Source organism: Stomoxys calcitrans, chromosome 2, assembly GCF_963082655.1.
Source record: "Stomoxys calcitrans chromosome 2, idStoCalc2.1, whole genome shotgun sequence".
Lineage (NCBI taxonomy): Eukaryota > Metazoa > Arthropoda > Insecta > Diptera > Muscidae > Stomoxys > Stomoxys calcitrans.
In genome coordinates this window covers 182,681,866-182,705,255 of record NC_081553.1, presented here as the reverse complement: position 1 = coordinate 182,705,255, position 23,390 = coordinate 182,681,866, and the positions used below count along the sequence as shown (strand labels likewise).

The following is a 23,390-nucleotide window of genomic DNA, read 5'->3' as shown; positions in this document are numbered from 1 at the left end:
ATTGATTTAAGTGAAATTTTGTATGCCACCTCATTGTAACCCAAAAACACAAAATTGGTATAACACTTTGGGGTCGAATAACCGTGGGAAGGCCCTTTTCCAAAACCCACCCATACGGATTTGTTTACCGATTACACAATATGGGCATCAAATGAAAGGTAGTTAAGAGTAGAGTACGAACTTGATATAACAATTTGATCCTAGGTGTCGCGGGGTCCGCCCCACCCCTAAAAACCGCCTAAAAATTATATGTTTATCGATTGGGGGAAGATGGATACCAAATTAAAGTTAAATAGAAGTAGAATACGAAACTTATATAAAAATTTGAGGTCAAGTCCCAGGGGGCTGTCCTACCTCAAAAATCACCCCAAACAGACATATAAGCCGCTCGGGACAATATGGGGTTCAAACGAAAGGTAATGAAAACTGAATGCAAAACTAATATAAAAATATCAGGTTAATGCTCAGGTGGGTTGCCCCACCTCAAAATTATATCCCAAATGGATATGTACACCGAACGCAAGAATATGGAATTCAAGCGAAATGTATTTGAGAGTAGAATACACAACTTATGTAAAAATTTAGGTCAATTCCCGGGGGGTCGTTCTACTCCAATATGCATGTATACCAAACAGGAAAATAGGTGATACTAGGAAAAGGTGTTTGAGAGTTAAATACGAATGTAACTTGTGGCTGTATTGAAGTATACCGGGCGAGCTGTATATATTGGGTTGCCCAAAAAGTAATTGCGGATTTTTCATATAGTTGGCGTTGACAAATTTTTTCACAGCTTGTGACTCTGTAATTGCATTCTTTCTTCTGTCAGTTATCAGCTGTTACTTTTAGCTTGCTTTAGAAAAAAAGTGCAAAAAAGTACATTTGATTAAAGTTCATTCTAAGTTTTATTAAAAATGCATTTACTTTCTTTTAAAAAATCCGCAATTACTTTTTGGGCAACCCAATATATATATATAAACCATTTTCGACCTTCATGAAATGTTGTGCTCATATATAAGCATCCATTAGAAAACGTCTGGGAAACTTTGGAAAGGTTGAATTGAAATTGTCGCTTCAATTTGTTTTATTTCCACAAATTTCAATATCTTCTCCTTTATAACCATTTCTCCTCATCCCCATTCTGATCACGGCTCTTGGTATAAAAATTCACAAACAAAAATCTTACCTCATTTTGTGTATCGTTCTCTTTGGCCTCACTTACATTGTCATAGGTAACGCTCTTTGAATTTTGCTCATTATCGCTTTGTCCCTCTGAATTCTCCCCACTATGGGGTGTTGATTCAGAATTTTCATTTTTCATTGCATTTAGTTTTGACTTTCTCAGGAGCAATTTTAAATTATCATGTTTTTTCAAAATCGACTTAATCGTAGGCTTATTGACTTTGTTTTGTTTTGTATTTTCCAGAGTTATGGCATCAAAGTCCGCTTCATTCAGGGTATGATAGTAGAGATCTTTACATTTTTCCGAATTGCTTAATATCGACGGCAGAGGAACAGCATTGGGATCATAAATGCAAATGGATATCTTTTTAGGACGCGTTGGCAGATGTTTTTTAGAATTTGCTAGGGTACCGTGTGTTACTTGCTTGCAAATATTTTATTGAGGCGAATAGAAGAGTTAGAGAACTTTTGTCGTAATGTTGTTAGTTGATGATGAACGTATGGTGAGATTAATGGAATGCAAATGTTGACGATAGATATGGGGAATGGGAAAACAACTAAAGAAATTATGGAAAGTAATAATCAGGGATGCCAACTTAGTTCTTTTGGTACTAAATTTGGTGCTTTTTAAGTCACACAAATACGCGTAAAAGTGGTCGCGTGTGACGTGGCAATTCCGGTTAGTTTTTAGCTGATAATTCTGAAAGGTCCATATTTATATGATTTATTTCAAAACGTTAATATTCCGCAGTGTGACCCAGCAAACTTTTTAAGAAATATTTTGGATTGCATTAAGAAACCGCAATCTTTTCTGTCAGAAGTGCACCAAGAAAGCAACGAATGTATAGTCATCTCAAATGCCCAAAAAAGTTCGATGTCCCAGCGAACATTTTGAGTGAAAATGAAAAATGATAAAAATGATCTTCGATAAAATGTTGAAGGTGAAGAAAGATTTGTGGTGAAATCTAAGTTCATTAAAAATGGTTTACCATATTTTCAACCTCCACGGCTCGAGGCTTGGTTTGTGCATGCTTTGTTTCACAGTGAATAAAAAATTTTAAACAACATTTTGTTTTTGTGTTTTTTTTAAGATAGGGGGTTAGTAAAAAACAACAACAATAACAACAATATACCAAAAACCAAACGTAAAAAGCAAGCATGTAAGCAAAGAAAATACCAGCAGCTGAAATATCTCTCCCTCTCTGTTAAAATCCATTCCATAAACAACAGCGAGTGCAAGTTATCTCAAAGCTCTCAGGTTTAAAGCTTCAATACAAAGATATTCTAAAAAAAACAGTCACGTTCAACTTACCAATTGTACTTTTTTGGAGATGCCCGGTGTGCTGGGCGCCCGTTGCACTGTTGGCGTACCCGGTGTCATCATGTCACCCGTACTGGCTGCTGCCGATATTGAACCCGCTTCCTGGCCATCGGTGGGCTGAACATCTTGCAAGGTGGTGGACTTTTTGAAGATTGCCTCGAAGGCATTGCGTATGCGATACTCGGTACCGGTTATGGTGGTATAGGGCGTTATGTTAGGACTATTCAATGAGGTAGGTGAGGTGAAGGCTTTTAAATTAAACGAATTTGTCTTTTTCAAAATGGATTTTCTCGGTTGCAGGGTGTTGTTGAGGGATTCCTGCTTCTTTTTGGGTGGCAACATTTCATCGTTGGCTATTTGCCTCAAACTGAGGATGTCGGGCGCTGGCAGCACCTCAAAGCGGGAGGGTCTACGCATGCGCTGCTCAGCCTCCTGTTTCTTGCGTTCCTCCTCGCGTTGTTTCTCTTCGGCCTCTTTCTTCCATTTCTGGGCTACCTCCATGCGTTTCTCACGGCCTATGTGCTTCTCAATCATCTTGATGAGCTCATAGCGTTGCACCGACCCCAGCAGTATCATATTCTCTGGGCTATCCACCAGGGGCAGAGAACGCAGCGCCTTGTTGCTCTTCAGCACCTCCTTGAGGCGTTGATAGGTGATGCCCTGCCAAATGTATTTGACATCGCGCACCATGAAGTCCTCCACGTAGATGCTATACATACCCGAACTGGAGGGCAACAAATCAGGCAGATATGGCAACTTCTTGATCAATATAATACTGTCGTACATAGAGGGTTGCAGCAGTGCCGCTATAGCATTGGCTATGAGCACGGCTATCATCACCGGTACCACATGGGTTATCTGGCCGGTCATTTCGAAGACAATCACCGCCACCGACACCGTATGAGTGACAGCCCCCGAGAAGGCGGCAGCGCCCACAACGGCATAGCCTCCGGGATTGATGGGTGACAAACGGCCGCCATAGCGCACACCATTGGGAAACCACAAGTGCATGCTTTCGCCAATCAAACGTCCCAGACCCGCACCAATTTTGAATACTGGTATGAAAATACCCGATGGCACGGGTATGGTTGAGGCAATGATAGAGAACACAAACTGTAAAGAACGAAAAACCATTAGAACCAGAGTCGTAGCACTGCGATCACTTGTAAAACTTACTGTAAACACCACATAACAGGTCAGATTGATGAAAACATTTGTGTAGGGTGTTACCCAATGCGTAACAATGGCCGCCTGTTCGACAGTCAAATCTTCACGGGACCACGTGAAATTACTGAAGAGTTGTGACACCTGTTCGTGCGTGCCCAATTCGCCGGCAATAAATTGTCCAGTGCCCAAAGGAAAGGAGATTGTGGAAACCAGTAGGGCCAGGAAACCGGGATATAGAAAGCGGCTAGAAGGAGTAAAAAAAAGTAAATAATAAAAAATTTTTAAATATTTATGGTTGAGGTGGCAAATTTAAAATTTGGTGGTGGTCATAGAGAGACCAAGAAAATCATTACAGGTCCTGTACCTACTGTGTGAAGAGGACAATTCTCTGATAGATATAGTCCGGGCCAAAGGGCAACAACCTCCAAATTGAGGGCGATGCCTACGTACACCACGATCTGTTGGGCACTCGGGTACCATCAACAGAGGCGAGTGTCTTCTTGAATACTTTTTGCTCACGAACTGGGCTAGCTGAAAAAGGGTGAATACCCATTCTATAACGGGATCAAGGAACAAGTTATAAAGGCCCAGGATAACCATGAGCACCACATAGTTTAAAATCCACGCGAGCGAAGCCGTTAAGGGTCTCACATATGTGCCAACTGTCGAAATATTGACAATGGTAGAGATGATTGCTAGCGCAGAATAGGAAAATGTACATGGAGGCCTGCCCACGATACTCTAACAGTCGGCTTGAATACCCTCCTCAGTTAGAATCCGTAGAAGACTATTTATAGTGTTCACGCATAGGAGTGGCGATTAAATGCTCCCTGAGGCGTGCCCTGTGCCACCATTGCCCTTATCTTTATGTCATGAGACCCACAATTTATCCCTAGCATGTGGTTTATCCTGTCTTTAAAGATCCGGTGAGTGTGTCGGTCCTCACATTGTTTAAAGCGCCTTCGATGTCAAGAACCTTAAATCGAACCTTGAGCGGGCGCTCTCCTCCGACCTTTCATTGACATAGGCATGTCGCTGTTTCTTAGCAATTCGTTGAATGACCTACTCTTTGTGATGTCATCCATTATATGTTCCACGGTTATGAGTAAACAAGAAAAAAGGCGTTAAGTTCGGCCGGGCCGAACTTTGGATACCCACCACCTCGGGTATATATGTAAACCACCTTTCATCAAAATTCGGTGAAAATTTCATACCTTATACTCATATACCTCATACCGATCTGAATTATATACGACACGGATGTCGAAAAGCCGAACATAAGTCACTGTGTTAAATTTCAGTGAAATCGGATTATAAATGCGCCTTTTATGGGGCCAAGACTTTAAATCGAGATATCGGTCTACATGGCAGCTATATCCAAATCTGGACCGATTTGGGCCAAGTTGCATAAACATGTCGAAGAGCCTAACACTAAGCACTGTCCCAAATTTCGGAGAAATCGGACAATAAATGCCTCTTATGGGCCCTAAACCTTTAATCCAGAGATCGGTCTATATGGCAACTATATTCAAATCTGGACCGATCTGGGCAAAATTGAAGAAGGACGTCGAAGAGCCTAACCAAACTCACTGTCTCAAATTTCAGCGACATGGGAGAATAAATGCGTCTTTTATGGCCCCAAAACCTAAAACCTAGATATCGGTCTATATGGCAGCTATATCCAAATCTGGACCGATCTGTGCGATATTGCAGAAGTATGTCAAGGGGCTTAATTTAACTCACTGTTCCAAATTTCGGGGACATCGGGCAATAAATGAGCATTTTATGGGCCCAAAACCATAAATCAAGAAATCGGTCTATATGGCAGCTATATCCAAATTTGAACCGATCTGGACCAAATTGAAGAATTATGTCAAAGGGCCAAACACATCTCACTGTCCCAAATTTCAGCAAAATCGGATTATGAATGTGGCTATTATGGGCCTTACACCATAAATCGGAGGATCGATCTATATGGCAGCTATATCCAAATCTGGACCGATCTGAGCCAAATTAACGAAGGATGTCGATGGGCCTTACACAATTCACTGCCCCGAATTTCATCAATATCGTATAATAAATGTGGCTTTTGTGGGCCTAAGACCCTAAACCAGAGGATCGGTCTATATGGCAGCTATATCCAAATCTGAACCGATCTGGACCAAATTAAAGAAACATGTCAAAGGGCCTAAGACAACTCACTGTCCCAAATTTCAGCTACATCGGACAATAAATGTGGCTTTTATGGGCCTTTGACCCTAAATCGGAGGATCGGTCTATATCCAAATCTGGACCGATCTGAGCCAAATTGACAAAGGATGTCGAAGGGCCAAACACAACTCACTGTCCCAAATTTCAACAAAATCGGATAATAAATGTGGCTTTTATGGGCCTAAGACCCTAAATCGGCGGATCGGTTTATATGGGGGCTATATCAAGTTATAGTCCGATATAGCCCATCTTCGAACTTAACCTGCTTATGGACAAAAAAAGAATCTGTGCAAAATTTCAGCTCAATATCTCTATTTTTAAAGACTGTAGCGTGATTTCAACAGACAGACGGACGGACATGGCTAGATCGTCTTAGATTTTTACGCTGATCAAGAATATATATACTTTATAGGGTCGGAAATGGATATTTCGATGTGTTGCAAACGGAATGACAAAATGAATATCCCCCTATCCTTCGGTTGTGGGTATAAAAAGACGTAAGGCTTATAGGTTTTTATGCCTATTGTCGCATAGCTTGCCTTGCTGGGCTTGGGTATAAACACCGCCTTTGCCTCCTGCCAGGCTTTCGGATTATATGCACGTCCAAGGCACACAGTGAAAAAAGCGGCCAGATGGGGTGCCCCTCCTTCTGTAGTAACGCCAGATCGATCAACGTCATTGTTCCGAGATTTCGATTATTGGCTTTATAGAAAAGTAATCCTGGAGTAGATTCCAACCACTTAAGTAGTCCAGACCAGATGGAACATTTCCGGCGTAACTGCAAAGGGAGGCGGACTACCTGGTGCCCCATCTGGCCGCTACATTCTGGAGACAAGAGAGGCGTTTATACCCAAGCCCTGTAAGGCCACCTATGTGACTCCAAAGGCAGGTGTTTAACGTAAGAGTTGGTGAGATCCGATCTTAATTTTTGGTACAGGCATTTTTTCGGCCTAGAGACGATGCCTATTGAAATTGGAATTGGTCCGATTTGGACATTTGTTAACCGATTCTTTTGACTCTCGACATTACAAATCGGTTCAGAATTAGATATAGGTCTCATATATCGCCCTATTTTCACACCTAGAGCGATTGCAAGCGCATTTATTGGTCAATCTTGCCAAAATTTGACACAACGATTTATTTGACAACTGCCACAATATCTAAGAAGTTTGGTCGAAATCAGTTAAGATTTAGATATAGCTCTCATATATATATTCGTCAGATTTGGACTAATATTGCAATTATGTGGCCATTTGTTAATCGATTGTATCGAAATTTGGCAGGAATGATTTTTTCTTGACTCTCGACAATACCTCCTCGACAATTACCACAATATCTAAGAAGTTTGGTCGAAATCAGTTCAGAATAAGATATAGCTCCCATATATATGTTTGTCAGATTTTGGGTACTTTGCGGTAATGTTGTCATTTGTCAACCATAGTTGTTATAGTTTGAACTTATTTGCTCGAAATGTGATACGGATTGTTTAATAATCCATTTGAAAACATCCGGCGAGGTCCATCTAAATTGGTTCAAAATAAGACATAGCTCCCACTTTGTACTTATAGGGTAGGTGTAGGGTATTATTCAGTTGGCACCGCCCGACCTTTGCCTTTCCTTACAGGGTTTTGTAGTTTCCTTAAAATTTTGCCGTTACCACCTCAGCCATTTAAAATTTCAACGAGATATCTTTACCCGTTTTCAAACGGCAGGTTTTTAACTATTTTTTTTCGATTCTATCCCACTGTGCGATGTTAAATATTAGTATGAGTTAAAGTTTAGCTTACTTTTTTTGCAAGAACTTGTTCATTTTCTTATTCGAACGCATGAATAGAACATATCTTCGATGTACCCAAACATAGGCGGCTCCACCCAGTCCACAAACGACTCTGTAAAAAGACATTTCATAAAATAGATTTTTTTTTTATTTAAACATTTTTCAACCTACCCCATTAAGGCGAACACAAACAATTCCTGAGGATCAAATGGAAATTCTGTGGTGAAATTTGTTAAGAACACGGCACGCACGGTATCGACATTTTGAAACCAAACGGCCAAAAGACGGAAGACTGTAGCACCACAAACGGCAGCAAAGAAACCTCGCCAATAGTTGCGAACAGCAAAATATGTGGTAGTTACTTCTATACTAAATAATACACCTGCAAGTTGTGTTGTATAAGGCGGGGGATAGGGAAGATAAATCATCATGGCTTTGTTTTGGTGACGGTTCAATACAGCAAATACTTACCGCCGACAGGCGCTGCAAAACACGCTCCCACACCCACTGCACAGGCAGCGGCCAACATTTCCGAATTGCGGGACTCATTTTCATAGATACCTTGGAATGATGTTACTAGCTTACTTAATAATTGTGCTACAATACTTGCTATATGTACGAATGGACCCTAAAAGGTAGGCAAACCAAAAACAAAGAAAAACGAAATCAATCAAAATCAGAAATGAGGCTGAATTCAAGTTAGGTCTTTAGGCCACTATCACCAATGTCTTGGACTTTGACAATTTTAATACTTACTTCCTTTCCTAATGGCATACCACTGCCCAAAGTTGCCGTTAAACCAACAATCTTGGCCACTAATGTCTTAAATGTTAAATACTCTTTGAGGGCCACCCCACGTAGAATGGTTTTCATTTCGGGTATACCGGAACCTGAGAATTAATAATGAATTAAGGGGTAGGCTTTTAAAAACTCTTCTATATACGTAAAAAAATTATTTTTAATAATAAAAAGGGTTAGTCACTTGAAAGTTATTAGACGATGACTTTTGTAAAAATATTTAAAAAAAAAAATTATTTACATTTCATGCAAAGAGAAATTTTTTAGTAAAAATTAATAATCACTGATGATTTTTATATAGACCCACCCTTATATAGGGATGATGATTAACAAGTAAAAGCGTGCAAAGTTCGACCGGGCCGAATCTTATATACCCTCCACCATGGATCGCATTTGTCGAGTTCTTTTCCCGGCATCTCTTCTTAGGCAAAAAAGGATATAAGAAAAGATTTGCTCTGCTATTAGACCGATATCAAGATATGGTCCGGTTTGGACCACAATTAAATTCTATGTTGGAGACCTGTGCACCCTTTGGGGGCTCAAAAAGTAAAAAAGAGAGATCAATTTATATGGGAGCTGTATCGGGCTATAGACCGATTCAGACCATAATAAACACGTATGTCATGAGGGTCATGAGAGGATCTGTCGTACAAAATTTCAGGCAAATCGGATAATAATTGCGACCTCTAGAGGCTCAAGAAGTCAAGATCACAGATCGGTTTATATGGCAGCTATATCAGGTTATGAACCGAGTTGAACCTTTTTTGACACAGTTGTTGATAGTAAAAATAAAATACGTCATGCAAAATTTCAGCTAAATCGGATAGGAATTGTGCCCTCTAGAAGCACAAGAAGTTAAGTCCCCAAATCTGTTTAAATGACAGCTATATCAGGTTATGAACCGATTTGAACCATACTCAGCACAGTTGTTGGATATCATAACAAAATACTTCGTGCAAAAATTCATTCAAATCGGATAAGAATTGCGCCCTCTAGAGGCTCAAGAAGTCAAGACCCAAGATCGGTTTATATGGCAGCTATATCAGGTTATGGACCGATTCGAACCATACTTGGCACAGTTGTTGGATATAATAACAAAACATGTCGTGCAAAATTTTATTTCAATCGGATAAAAATTGCGCCCTCTAGAGGCTCAAGAAGTCAAGACCCAAGATCGGTTTATATGGCAGCTATATGAGGTTATGAACCGATTTGAACCATACTTGGCACAGTTGTTGGATATCATGACAAAACACGTCGTGCAAAATTTCATTCAAATCGGATAAGAAATGCGTACTCTAGAGGCTCAACAAGTCAAGACCCAAGATCGGTTTATATGGCAGCTATATCAAAACATGGACCGATATGGCCCATTTACAATACCAACCGACCTACACTAATAAGAAGTATTTGTGCAAAATTTCAAGCGGCTAGCTTTACTCCTTCGGAAGTTAGCGTGCTTTCGACAAACAGACGGACGGACGGACATGGGTAGATCGACTTATAATGTCGCGACGATCAAGAATATATATACTTTATAGGGTCTCAAACGAATATTTCGAGTAGTTACAAACAGAATGACGAAATTAGTATACCCCCCATCCTATGGTGGAGGGTATAAAAAGTTAAAGCATGCTAAGTTCGACCGGGCCGAATCTTGGGAACCCACCACCCTGGATTCTGCTAAAATAAGGGAGCAATATCTGGTTATAGACCGATTTGGACCGTACTTGGCACAGTTGTTGGAAGTCATAACAGCACGTTATGAGCAAAATTTCAGGCAAATCGGACGAAAATGGAGGCTCAAGAAGTCAAATCGGGAGATCAGCTTATATGGGAGCTAAATCAGGTTCTTGACCGATTTAAACCGGACTTGGCACAGTTGTTGAAAGTCATAACAGAACACTATATGCAAATTTTCAGCCAAATCGGACAAAATTTACAGCTTCCAGGTGCTCAAGAAGTCAAATCGGGAGATCGGTGTATGTGGGAGCTATATCCAAATCTGAACCGATATGACGCATTTGCAATCCCCAACGACCTACAGCAGTACTAAGCATCTGTGCAAAATTTCAAGTGGCTAGCTTTACGCGTTCGACCGTTATCTTGATTTCGACAGACGAACGGACGGACGGACATGGCTAGATCAACTCAGAATGATGACACTGTCAGGAATATATCTACTTTATGGGGCCCTAGATCAATATTTCGAGGTGTTACAAACAGAATGATTAGATAAGTATACCCCCATCCTATGGTGGTGTTTATACCTACCACCATAGAATGGGGGTATACTTATGGTGTATACTTGTAACAGAGAGTTGACGAGGATTCCTCCAAACTAATCCCTGTCTTTTATTTTTGTTAGCCCAAGTCAATTTCCCAGCGATCGGGTAAATGCACCAGAATGTCCTTGATCTCTAGAGGAAACTTGTCAAGGATCGCTTCCTCCACATGAAAGTATGCGGTTCAAAGAACAATAACCAACTATCAGAGTAGGATCAAAATACCAATAGACCTGGATAAACAATAATTAGGCAGCAGGAGCCGATGGGTTGCCAGTTTCCGTAAAATGGGTTAAATGTTCATTGGTGAATTGATTTACGGACGGAAGGAAACTCTGATACGATGTATGCTTCACCTTTTTTTGTGTAGTCTGGCTAGCGGAGAGGATCAAAATACCAATAGACCTGGATAAACAATAATCAGGCAGCAGAAGCCGATGGGTTGCCAGTTTCCGTAAAACGGGTTAAATGTTCATTGGTGAATTGATTTACGGACGGAAGGAAACTCTGATACGATGTATGCTTCACCTTTTTATGTGTAGTCTGGCTAGCGGAGAGGATCAAAATATCAATAGACCTGGATAAACAATAATTAGGCAGCAGGAGTCGATGGGTTGCCAGTTTCCGTAAAACGGGTTAAATGTTCATTGGTGAATTGATTTACGGACGCAAGGAAACTCTGATACGATGTATCAGTGTAGTCTGGCTAGCGGAGAGGATCAAAATACCAATAGACTTGGATAAACAATAATTAGGCAGCAGGAGTCGATGGGTTGCCAGTTTCCGTAAAACGGGTTAAATGTTCATTGGTGAATTGATTTACGGACGGAAGGAAACTCTGGTACGATGTATGCTTCACCTTATTTCGTGTAGTCTGGCTAGCGGAGAGAATCAAAATACCAATAGACCTGGATAAACAATAATTAAGCAGCAGGAGCCGATGGGTTGCCAGTTTCCGTAAAACGGGTTAAATGTTCATTGGTGAATTGATTTACGGACGGAAGGAAACTCTGATACGATGTATGCTTCACCCTTTTTTTGTGTAGTCTGGCTAGCAGAATACATAGCAGGTTACTGAAATCTTGGCATACTATGCCCAGTCAGAAAATGAAGAGCTGAACTATATGTGCCAACTACAGAGGAATAAGACATCCCAAAAACACTACTCCAGATGTGGAAATCGGATATTTCTATTGAAATGTAAATTATAAGTAGAGTTTCAACATTGGACGCCACCGTAGCGCAAAGGTTAGCTTGTGCGTTTATGACGCTGAACGCCTGGGTCCGAATCCTGGCGGAAACATTAGAAAAAAATTTCAACGGTGGTTTCCCCCCCCCCCCCCCTAATGCTGGCGACATTTGTGAGGTACTATGCCATTTGAAAAAATTGTATGGCAGCCAAGGAAAACACTTCTCCCCAAAAGAGATGTCGCACTGCGGCAAGCCGTACGGACTCGGTTATGAAAAGGAGGCCCCTTATCATTGACCATAAACTTGAATCGGACAGCACTCATTGATATGTGAGGAGTTTGTGAACAGTCCTCAATGGGATGTTCATAGGCAAATTTGCATTTGCAAGGTTTCAACATTCCCAAACGTTCAAAGGTGGTTGAAGTAGAAAGAGGTCTAAGTTTGTTAAGCCTTACAAATCGTAAATAATCTCGCCAACAAGAAAAAATAATTTATCCCAAAAACCCATGCCTAAACTGAAAGGTTAGTAGACGATATGGGAGTGAGAGCCGAGACAAGGTACTACATGATGAGGCTTCTGATGAAAATGCATTTTCCGCAAGTACCAAGTTTGGTAGGAGGCAAGGGCGGTATGTATGCTCAAGACCGACAAGGTAAGTTCTGCGACACCAAAGTCCTACAGACAAAAAAGACTTACGTCCTTTCTACTCATAACCATTGAATGTGGATACCATGATAAAAAGTAGAACTTCCAACGATTTGTTCAGATACAAGCAGCATGATTTTGGCGAGGGTAGGTCGGTAGAGACCGCACGAGGTTGTGCGTAAAAAACAAGAGTCATTCGATGCCAAGACATGCCCATTAGGGAAATGCATTGACATCGAAGGGTTTTTTCACAATATGCGGACCGACACACTGATCCAATCCTTAGAGCAGTACCGAGAGGACCTGGTCCTTAGGAACAGAACAAGCCATATGCTAAGGAACTGGTGGATTAAATGTGGGACTCATAGCATAAAGATGAGGGAAAAGTTGATACAGGGCACGCCACAGGGTGGCACTTTTACACAACTCTCATTGGTGACCACCATAAACAGCCAACTACGGATTTGCCCTGATTGAAGAGGTGTTAGCACCTGTCTATGTCACCTATGTAATAAGACCGAAAGGAACATGGAGATGGTACGATTGGGCTAGCGTTCAGACCTCTAAGAACGCTAAACCAGAGAAAACTGAAATCTGCCTGTTCACGTTGAAGGAGTAGGTTGACCCACCCCGTTTCCACAACAGAACGATTTCGACTGGTTAAATACTTGGGAGTGATCTTGGACAGAAAATTCAGCGGAAAGTGTCCCATTCGGGAAGGTATCGAGAAGCCGTATCGATGTTGGGCACTATATAGAGGGGCCTAGGCTCGAAATAGTGCCTGAATGCGAGAGCAGTTCACTGGCTCTACAGGACCAGTGCTTACATACGCGTCAGTAGTTTGGTGGAATCCGATGGAAAAGTGCAACATAGGGACATTACAACATGTTCAGAAAACATGTTGTCTTAACAAAGGCGGGGTGATGAGAACCACGCTTACTAGGGCATTGGATACCATTGTGGATATCCGGCCCATAAACATAAAAATTTAGTATGACTCAGCCATTGTGTCAATGAGACTTAAAACCCCGTTTATGCTCCTCTTCAAATCCGAATTTAATGGCTCGATCATCTGTTTTCCCTTTATAAAATCAGCTGGCGAGAGCTTTAAATCCGGATTTAATGAGCAGTGTAAACTGGGTTTAAGGCGATGAGAGAATGAATAGAGTATAGAAGCAGGTCATACCATCGCGCTTTAATCGAAATGACGATAGGAAACTTGGATGGAATATAAGAGGCTTCGGATCGGATAATTGAGTCGATACTTGAGGTCAAATGGCGTGGCGTTGCTGCCCGTGGCACATTCTTGAATTGACGGAACTCTGGTAGATGGCTATCTGAGTTAATGATACTGAATGGATCAATGCTAGAGAACAGAGTGGGCCTATGGGTCTAAATTGAGGACCAAGCAACTCAGATCTCTTTCCGACCGCCTGCCCGTAATACGAACCTGCAGGCAAAGCGCCTGGGTGCGAGTCCTGAGGAGAATAACAGAAAAAAATTCTGGTTTGGTCACCCCACCTAATGTTGGCGACATTTATGAGGTACTATGCCATGTTAAAACTTCTCCCCAAAAAGGTGTCACACTGCGGCACACCTTTTGGACTCGGCTATAAAGAGGAGGTCTATTCATTGATTGACAGATCGGACAGCACTCGTTGAGAAATTTTCCCCTATTCCGTAATGGAATGTTCATGGACAAATGTGCAAATTTGCAGGATGAAATCCGGGCGACCATGGAATGTGTGAGGTGATAGGTGTTAACGCGAGAACGTCGAGTGTGAACATCTCTACGGACAGTACGGACGGGCTGTAAAAACCAGAACGGTAAGGTATGGAACAGTTTTGGAATGTAAGAACGCCTTCTCTGAAAAAGGTTAGGTAGAAAAGAGGGTGCAGATATTAATCCACCCCATGTTCGGTTAGGAATTCCGTACTACTTACAAAATCCTTAATTGTTTTCCATGCCACGGTCCTAAGTGGGTTCATGTGCCGATATCTGTTAGCCGCTTAAGCTGAGCAATGATATAGGAAATGTTCCAATCTCTCATTATCTTCCCTACATGCCCTACACATGCTATCACTTGCCGCACCGATTTTGCATAAGTGAGCTCGCAGTCATATGTGTCCTGTTATGATACCGAAAGCTGTACTGACCTCTTTCTTACTTCCTTTCAGTAAAAGCCTCGTCTTCTCACGATCTGGACCTCCCCATAGGATTTTCGCCGTCCTATCGACCGTTTCGCTGTTCCACAGTATTACAGGGCCGTTCGTAGCCCAAGCTTCGATTATACCGCGATGGCTTGAGCTGCATCTATCCTCAATCCATTCTCCCATTCTCCCACTTTAAGTCACACAGCCGTAGTGGCCGCCCCGCACTTAATTTGTATGTCTTCGGCTCCCTGTTCGTTATGCTGCATTGAGTTTCCTTTCACTGCTCTGCCTGACGTCTCAATATTAGGATCTTTATCTATCCTAGTCTTCCGAATCTTGAGAAAGTCGTTGGTTGTCTATGTATTGATACCTTCAAAAAACTCGTTGGAGGTATCCAAACTCCCTGGGATGCAAAGGTCACCCTTGTAAGAAAGATGGACATTCCCTAACTCACAAAGGCGAAGGTCTTCATCAAGGGTGAGGGCGGAAAATTCGCAACGGAACGCATGATGAAAGTCTTAAACGAACAAAACCAAGATTTGGTTGTGGAGAAACGGGAGGAAGGAACTCTCCTTGTGATGGGCATTGATTAAGTCTCCGTGACAAGGTTGGCTAAGACTAAAGGCATGTCGTAAAAAATCATCATACGGACCATCTCTGCTGGACAGTTTGAATTGGCAGAAAGCAATTCCACAAAGTGCGCTAGCCATCCTAATCATCATCTTGTGGATAGGCAACTACCACTCAGAGACATGAGGTTAGATCTTCCGTCTATCCGTCTGTCCGTCCGTCTGTTGTAATCAGTCTACAGCCTTCAAAAAATGAGATGTTGAGCTAAAATTTGGTACAGATACGTCTTTTTGATGCACGCTGGTTAAATTCTTGAACGGGCCCAATCGGACCATATTTGGGTATAGCTGCTATATAGACCGATCTGCCGATAAAGGGTCTAATCCGAATAGAATTTTTTATCCGATTTTGCTGAAATTGAAAGCAGTGTGTAGTTTAAGGCTTCCCGAAATCTGACCTAAATATGGTGCAGATCGGACTATAAATAGATATAGCTGGCATATAGACCGATCTCCTGACATAGGGTCTAATGCCCATAAATGCCTAATTTTTTATCCGATTTCGCTGAAATTTGAAATAGTGAGTAATTTTAGGCCTCCCCATATCTGACCCAAATATGGTTCAGATCGGACTATATCTGCCCTATAGACCGATCTCCCGATAAAGGGTCTGAAGCCCATAAGAGCTTTATTTATTACCCGATTTCGCTGAAATTTGAAACAGTGAGTTGTTTTGAGCCTCCCGATACCTCACCTAAATAAGATTTAGATGGGACTATATTTGGATATAGCTGTCATATAGACCGATATCCCGATAAAGGGTTTGAAGCCCATAAAAACTTTATTTTTTAACCGATTTGGCTGAAATTTGAAACAGTGAGTTGGGAGTTTTGAGCCTCCCGATATCCGGTGGTGGTTATCCAAAGTTCGGCCCGGCCGAACTTAATGCCTTTTTACTTGTTTTGCCTGATTTATTTTCCTATGGCAGAGGAGATTGTTTGATTGATTCCTCACCATGATTTGGGCCCATGATTTATTCATTTATGGCAACTCTGTGTTACAGAGGTTTGTGTATGGGAACAGATTTAAATTCGTTTACTTCGAACTTTGTTAGTAAATGGTTTAAAGTTAAGTTTGTGAACAAACCATTAAAGTAAAGTAAGTAAGTAAAAAAATTTACAAGTTTTCATTCAAAAAAAGGAAACAAAATGAATAAATTTATTGCAAATACGAATCGTAACAAAAAGAAAAAAAATGCAAATGTATTCCAATTCTACTTGAAAATTACTTTACTTTTAAATGGGCTTGTAGCTTGGGAATTAGTAACATGATGCAGTTAGTAGTTATTATTGAATGGGTTATGACAACTAGAATTTCTAGTACTTACCTATACTTTGTGGTGCTATGAGATGAACAAAACCCGCTGAGAAGAGTATTAAACAGACGGGTAGTGAGACCCAAGCAAAATATTGAGCAATGGGTTGTGACGTCAGGTCCCGATATAACCAAACGCGAGCTGTAATAATAAAATCAAATAGAATTTCGATATTTGAGATAAAGAAAGGGTGACAGATCATAACGCACAATGGGTATAACGCACAAAAAACTGGCTAAAAGAAATAAATTTTAATGAAATAAAACCCAAAAAAAGTGAAATAAGCCCCAAAAAAATTCCATATATTTTGGGACGTATTGCGCAGTGAAATAAGTCAAAACTTGCGGGGTATACAATGGGTATAACGCACAAAAAACTGGCTATAAGAAATAAATTTTAATGAAATAAACCCCAAAAAAAGTGAAATAAGCCCCAAAAAAATTCCATATATTTTGGGACGTATTGCGAAGTGAAATAAGTCAAAACTTGCGGGGAATAGTTTCTTAATTCTGAGGACTTATTTCAGTTTTGACCTTTAAATGGAAAAAAGCCCCCAATCTTGGTATGTGCTTAATTTTTGTCTTTGGAACTATTTCACTTTTTTGGGGTTTATTTCATTTTTTAAGTTGGGACTTATTTCATTTTTATTTAGGACCAGGTTCATTAGGATTTATTTCATTGAGGGTTATTGCGCATAGCCAAAATTGGCTATACGAAATAAATCCCAATTAAATAACCCCCCAAAAAAAGTGAAATAAGCCCCACAAAAATTCCACATATTTTGGGACCTATTGCGCAATGAAATAATTCCAAAATTTTTGGAAATAGTTTCATAACTTTGGGAACTTATTTCAGTTTTGACCCTTAAATGAAAAGAAAGTCCTCAATCTTGGTATATGTAGAATTGTAGCCTTTGAAGTTATTTCACTTTTTTATACCCTCCACCATAAGATGGGGGGTATACTAATTTCGTCATTCTGTTTGTAACTACTCGAAATATTCTTCTGAGACCCCATAAAGTATATATATTCTTGATCGTCGTGACATTTTATGTCGATCTAGCTATGTCCGTCCGTCTGTCCGTCCGTCCGTCCGTCCGTCCGTCCGTCTGTCTGTCGAAAGCACGCTAACTTCCGAAGGAGTAAAGCTAGCCTCTTGAAATTTTGCACAAATACTTCTTATTAGTGTAGGTCGGTTGGTATTGTAAATGGGCCATATCGGTCCATGTTTTGATATAGCTGCCATATAAACCGATCTTGGGTCTTGACTTCTTGAGCCTCTAGAGTGCGCAATTCTTATCCGATTCGAATGAAATTTTGTACGGCGTGTTTTTTTATGATATCCAACAACTGCGCCAAGTATGGTTCAAATCGGTCTATAACCTGATATAGCTGCCATATAAACCGATCTTGGGTCTTGACTTCTTGAGCCTCTAGAGTGCGCAATTCTTATCCGATTCGAATGAAATTTTGTACGGCGTGTTTTTTTATGATATCCAACAACTGCGCCAAGTATGGTTCAAATCGGTCTATAACCTGATATAGCTGCCATATAAACCGATCTTGGGTCTTGACTTCTTGAGCCTCTAGAGGGCGCAATTCTTATCCGATTGAAATGAAATTTCGCACGACGAGTTTTGTTATGATATCCAACAACTGTGCCAAGTATGGTTCAAATCGGTCCATAACCTGATATAGCTGCCATATAAACCGATCTTGGGTCTTGACTTCTTGAGCCTCTAGAGTGCGCAATTCTTATCCGATTGAAATGAAATTTTGCACGACGAGTTTTGTTATTATATTCAACAACTGTGCCAAGTATGGTTCAAATCGGTTCATAACCTGATATAGCTGCCATATAAACCGATCTTGGGTCTTGACTTCTTGAGCCTCTAGAGGGCGCAATTCTTATCCGATTGAAATGGAATTTCGCACGACGTGTTTTGTTATGATATCCAACAACTGTGCCAAGTATGGTTGAAATCGGTCCATAACCTGATATAGCTGTCATATAAACAGATCTGGTTATTTGACTTCTTGAGCTTCTAGAGGGCGCAATTCCTATCCGATTTGGCTGAAATTTTGCATGACGTATTTTATTTTTACTTTCAACAACTGTGTCAAATAAGGTTCAAATCGGTTCATAACCTGATATAGCTGTCATATAAACCGATCTGGGATCTTGACTTCTTGACCCCTAGAAGTCGCAATTATTATTACCGATATGCCTGAAATTTTGTACGACGGATCCTCTCATGACCATCAACAAATGTGTTTATTATGGTCTGAAGCGGTCTATAGCCCGATACAGATCCCATATAAATCGTTCTCTCTATTTTACTTCGTGAGCCCCAATGGGCGCAATTCTTATACGAATTGGCTGAAATTTTACACAGGTCTCCAACATATAATTTAATTGTGGTCCGAACCGGACCATATCTTGATATCGTTTTAATAGCAGAGCAACTCTTTTCTTATATCCTTTTTAGCCTAAGAAGAGATGCCGGGAAAAGAACTCGACAAATGCGATCCATGGTGGAGGGTATATAAGATTCGGCCCGGCCGAACTTAGCACGCTTTTACTTGTTTGGGATTTATTTCACTCTTTAAGTTGGGTCTTTTTTTATACCCTCCACCATAGGATGGGGGTATACAAATTTCGACTTTCTGTATGTAACACCTCGAAATATTCGTCTTAGACCGCATAAAGTATATATTTGGGGGTTATTGCGCATAGCCAAAAATGGCTATACGAAATAAATCCCAATAAAATAACCCCCAAAGAAAAAGTGAAAAAAGCCCTACAAAAATGTCATATATTTTGGGACGTATTGCGGAGTGAAATAAGTCCAAAATTGTTGGGAATAGTTTCAAAATTTTGGGGTCTTATTTTAGTTTTGACCCTTAAATGAAAAAAAAGTTGCCAATCTTGGTATATACTTAAATTTTGCCTTTGAAGTTATTTCACTTTTTTGGGTTTATTTCATTTTTTAAGTTGGGACTTATTTCATTTTTGTTAGGACTTATTTTATTGGATGTTATTTCATTGGGGGCTATTGCGCATAGCCAAAAATGATCCCAATGATAAAAAATAAATCCCAATAAAATAACCCCCAAAGAAAAAGCGTAATAAGCCCCACAAAATTGTCATATATTTGCGCAGTAAAATAAGTCCAAAATTGCTAGGAATAGTTTCATAATTTTGGGGACTTATTTCAGTTTTGACCCTTAAATGAAAAAAAAGTCCCCATTCATGGTATATGCTTAATATTTTCCTTTGGAGTTATTTCACTTTTTTGGGTGTTATTTCATTTTTTAAGTTGGGACTTATTTCATTTTTATTTAGGACCAAGTTCATTAGGGAGTTATTTCATTGGGAGTTATTTAGAGGGGAATTTTTTGGGGCGTTGTGACCTGCATACAGGCCGACATAATGCCCAAAAACAAATATGGCAAAAAGCCCAAAAAAAAGTTGGGCGTTGTGAATTGTCATAAAAAATGTTCACGAAGCCCAATGGACGTGGGTGTTATGACCGGTCACCTAAAAAAAAGCACTATACTATGACGGCAAACAGCGGTATCATATTTTTTAAGGGGAGTAATCTAAGGAATTTAGTTGTAAAAAAAAGACCGGATTATGCAAGAAGACGAATTTTTATAATTTTTTTCTTAATTTAGGATTTTAGGAAACTGAATCCTGAATTTATACTCATTATATGCTCAAAGAAGGCTAAGAGATGTTAAAAGGAGTTATTTCTTTAAAACGTATTGAAATTAGTTTATGGGGCTAGTTTTTAGATATTTTCTATTTTTTCTTTTATTTTGTTTTTTAATTTCATCCCACTGTGTTTATGACCTTTTTCACATCCACTATTGTATCACTACTTACCATTTGTACATATTGATATGCCCTTGTCCATGACATATGACAGCAGGGCCATGATAATGCCCAGCAATGCTAAAAATACCCAATCTTCGCCCAGACGGGCAAATGTGTGTTTCCATATCCATGATGAGACTTTAAATGCACGTGACTCACGTTTACCTAGGAGTTCCTGCAAATAATATTTCCCAGCACTGCTGCTTTATAATCAATTTGTTGTGATAGGATTTTAGACTTAATTTTTAACTCTACATGCTTACAGAAATTAAAAAAAAAAACAAACAAACACAGTGATTTGAAAAACGCTGAGTGTCTTTACAAAATAAATTTTCCTAAACCATTTCATTGCAGAACAGCGAGAATGCTTCTCTCATTTCAATTAAATCAGAATGAATCCAAATGGAAAATAGTAGACCTTCACCACATTTGATGGAATATTTCCGGCATTACTACAGAAGGAGGCGGACTATCTGGCGGCCATTCTGGGCTGTATTTACACAGCGTGCCTAAGACTCGCACGCCGAAAACCTGGCAGGAGGCAAGGGTGGTATTTATACCCAAGCCCGACAAGGCATCGCCAAAGTCCTACAGCCCTATCAGCCTTACTTTCTTTCAACTCAAGACCATGAAACGTATTGTGGAAACTATGGTAAAGAGCAGGACATCCAGCGAACTGCTCAAATACAAACAGCATGTCTATGTCAAGGGAAGGACGGTGGAGACTGCCCTGCACGATGTTGTGCACAATGTTGAAGAATTGGCTGTTTGCATTGAAATCGAGGGGCGTTTGACAATGTGCGGACCGACACATTGATCCAATCCTTAGACCAGTACAGGGTGGACCCGGTAACTAGAGACTGGATATACCATATGCTAAGGAACAGGTGGATAAATTGCGGATTCCATGACATAAATAGAAGGGAGAAAGTGGCAGAAGGCACGCCACAGGGGGGCATTTTATCGCCACTACTTTGGGTGACCATCATAAATATCCTATTGCGAATGCTGACTGCGGAGGGATTGGAACCCGTCTGCTATGCAGACGATGTTAAAATACTTCTTAGGGGTAAGGATCTGAAACAGCTACGCAGAAGGGCACGGATGGGTCAAAGCTAGAGGACAGAGTGGGCCTGGTGGTCTACATCGAGAACCCAGGGACTGAGATCTGTTTTAGACTGCCTGACCATAATACGGTCCAGCAGGCGGATATCCGGGTGATCACGGTTAGCGTGAGGTGGTGTGGTGCTAACGCGAGGAAGTCAAGTGTGAACAACTTTACGGACAGTATAATGGGCATAAGGGAAATAACAACCAGGACGGTAAGAGCACGAACAATCTTGGAATGTAAGAAGGAGATTAAAGCCTTCTCTGAGGAAGGCACAATCCTCATGGTTTGGGTGCCGGGCAATAGCGGAGTAAGGGGGAATGAAAGGGCAGACGATTTGGCGGTGAAGGCCAGGGGACTGCCGTCAATAAACTTGGTTAACCCGAAGCCTTTCGGGTCGGCGCAGTCGGAGTTAAGGTCGTGGGCGACGAATGCAGTGGAACAGCGAAACAGTCGATAGGATGGCGAAAATCCTGTGGGGTGATCCGGATCGTTGGAGGACGAGGCTATTACTGAAAGGATGTAAGAAGGTGATCAGTATAGTTTTTGGTATCAAACCGAGACACATAGGACTACGAGCTCACTTATGCAAAATTGGTGCGGCAAGTGATAACATGTGGGAAAGATGATGAGACGTTGGAGCATTTCTTATGTCATTTCCCGGCTTTCGCAGCTCAAAGATTCCGGTGGGGTCACAAAACCAGGCATGAACCAACTTTGTGGCGTGGCATGGGAAACAATTAAGGATTTTGTAAGTAGCACGGAATTCCTAACTTAGATATTCTTTTTCGAAAATTTAGAGAGCACAACAAACCGAATAGTGGCTTAGGTGTATGTCCATAGTGGCATGGGGCGGATTAATATCCGCACCCTTTTTTCAACCTAAACTAACCTATCCCCTGCTAGTGCTGGTGACATTTGTGAGGTACTTTGCGATGCAAAAATTTCTCCCAAAAAAGTTGTCGCTCTGCGGCACGCCGTTCGGACTTGGTTATAAAAAGGAGACCTCTTATCATAGAGAGCTTAAACGTGATTCGGACAGCACCTAGTGACATGTGAGAAGTTTGCCTTACTGGAATGTTCATGGGCAACATTTGTAAATTTTGTACTTTAAAACCATTATAAATTTTCAATAGAGGTGCATAAGGGTCCCTTGCAGAGAGCAAGGAAGGGTTCGCTCCTTCTGTCGCAAGTTAATCAGCGTTCTCGTTACCTGGCACATCCCTACCACCAGACACCTAACAAAGAAATAAAGTGTAATTCTTCTGCAGATGCTTTATTCCAAAATATGTGGCCAAATCTAGGTCTACCGCTTTGCTGGTGCTTGCTAGAACAGACACGTTTATGACAGGTCACTGCCTGTTCGGAAAACACGCTGATACACAGAAGGTTGCAAGTAACAACTTTTGTAGAAGCTGTGACGACGTCGAGGGAGACTAGAGGCTCTAGGACATCTGCTGTGTGTATGTCCCGCACTTGCAGTCATCAGTAAGAATTCCACTTAAGGTTCTCATTTCTTGGAGAACTTGTCTAATTTAGGGGATGTTATGGATGAATGGTTCAACGGTAGGAACTGGAAGGAATTTTCCTTCTCCAGTTCCTGTGGTATCACAATGGACGATAATGTCTAAGTTAGACTGCCACTAAAACCTAACCTAACCAGTTCTCACTTTGCTAAAAGCGCCTCCTTTCAGGCTGTCGAAGTATATGTGAACTCTAGGCAAAATGTG

At 40.9% G+C, this 23,390-nt stretch overlaps 1 protein-coding gene across 9 annotated transcripts in view; it reads right to left on the bottom strand.

Annotated features, from left to right (window-relative positions):
- The window catches only part of LOC106094168 (chloride channel protein 2), a 140,316-nt gene that overhangs the window by 9,792 nt on the left and 107,134 nt on the right, over positions 1–23,390 (bottom strand). For 3 of the 9 annotated variants that reach the window (XM_059362348.1, XM_059362346.1, XM_059362347.1), the window contains 10 exons: positions 20,562–20,727; positions 16,686–16,814; positions 8,412–8,545; positions 8,127–8,283; positions 7,827–8,037; positions 7,666–7,767; positions 3,677–3,911; positions 2,492–3,613; positions 2,169–2,210; positions 1,184–1,603 (listed from right to left, as the gene is read on the bottom strand). In XM_059362348.1, coding sequence (XP_059218331.1) covers positions 1,184–1,603; positions 2,169–2,210; positions 2,492–3,613; positions 3,677–3,911; positions 7,666–7,767; positions 7,827–8,037; positions 8,127–8,283; positions 8,412–8,545; positions 16,686–16,814; positions 20,562–20,727 — 2,718 coding nt within the window. Of the gene's footprint in view, positions 1–1,183; positions 1,604–2,168; positions 2,211–2,491; positions 3,614–3,676; positions 3,912–7,665; positions 7,768–7,826; positions 8,038–8,126; positions 8,284–8,411; positions 8,546–16,685; positions 16,815–20,561; positions 20,750–23,390 lie in introns of all 9 variants that reach the window. The other 6 variants (XM_059362350.1, XM_059362351.1, XM_059362349.1 and 3 more) reach the window with 2 other exon arrangements.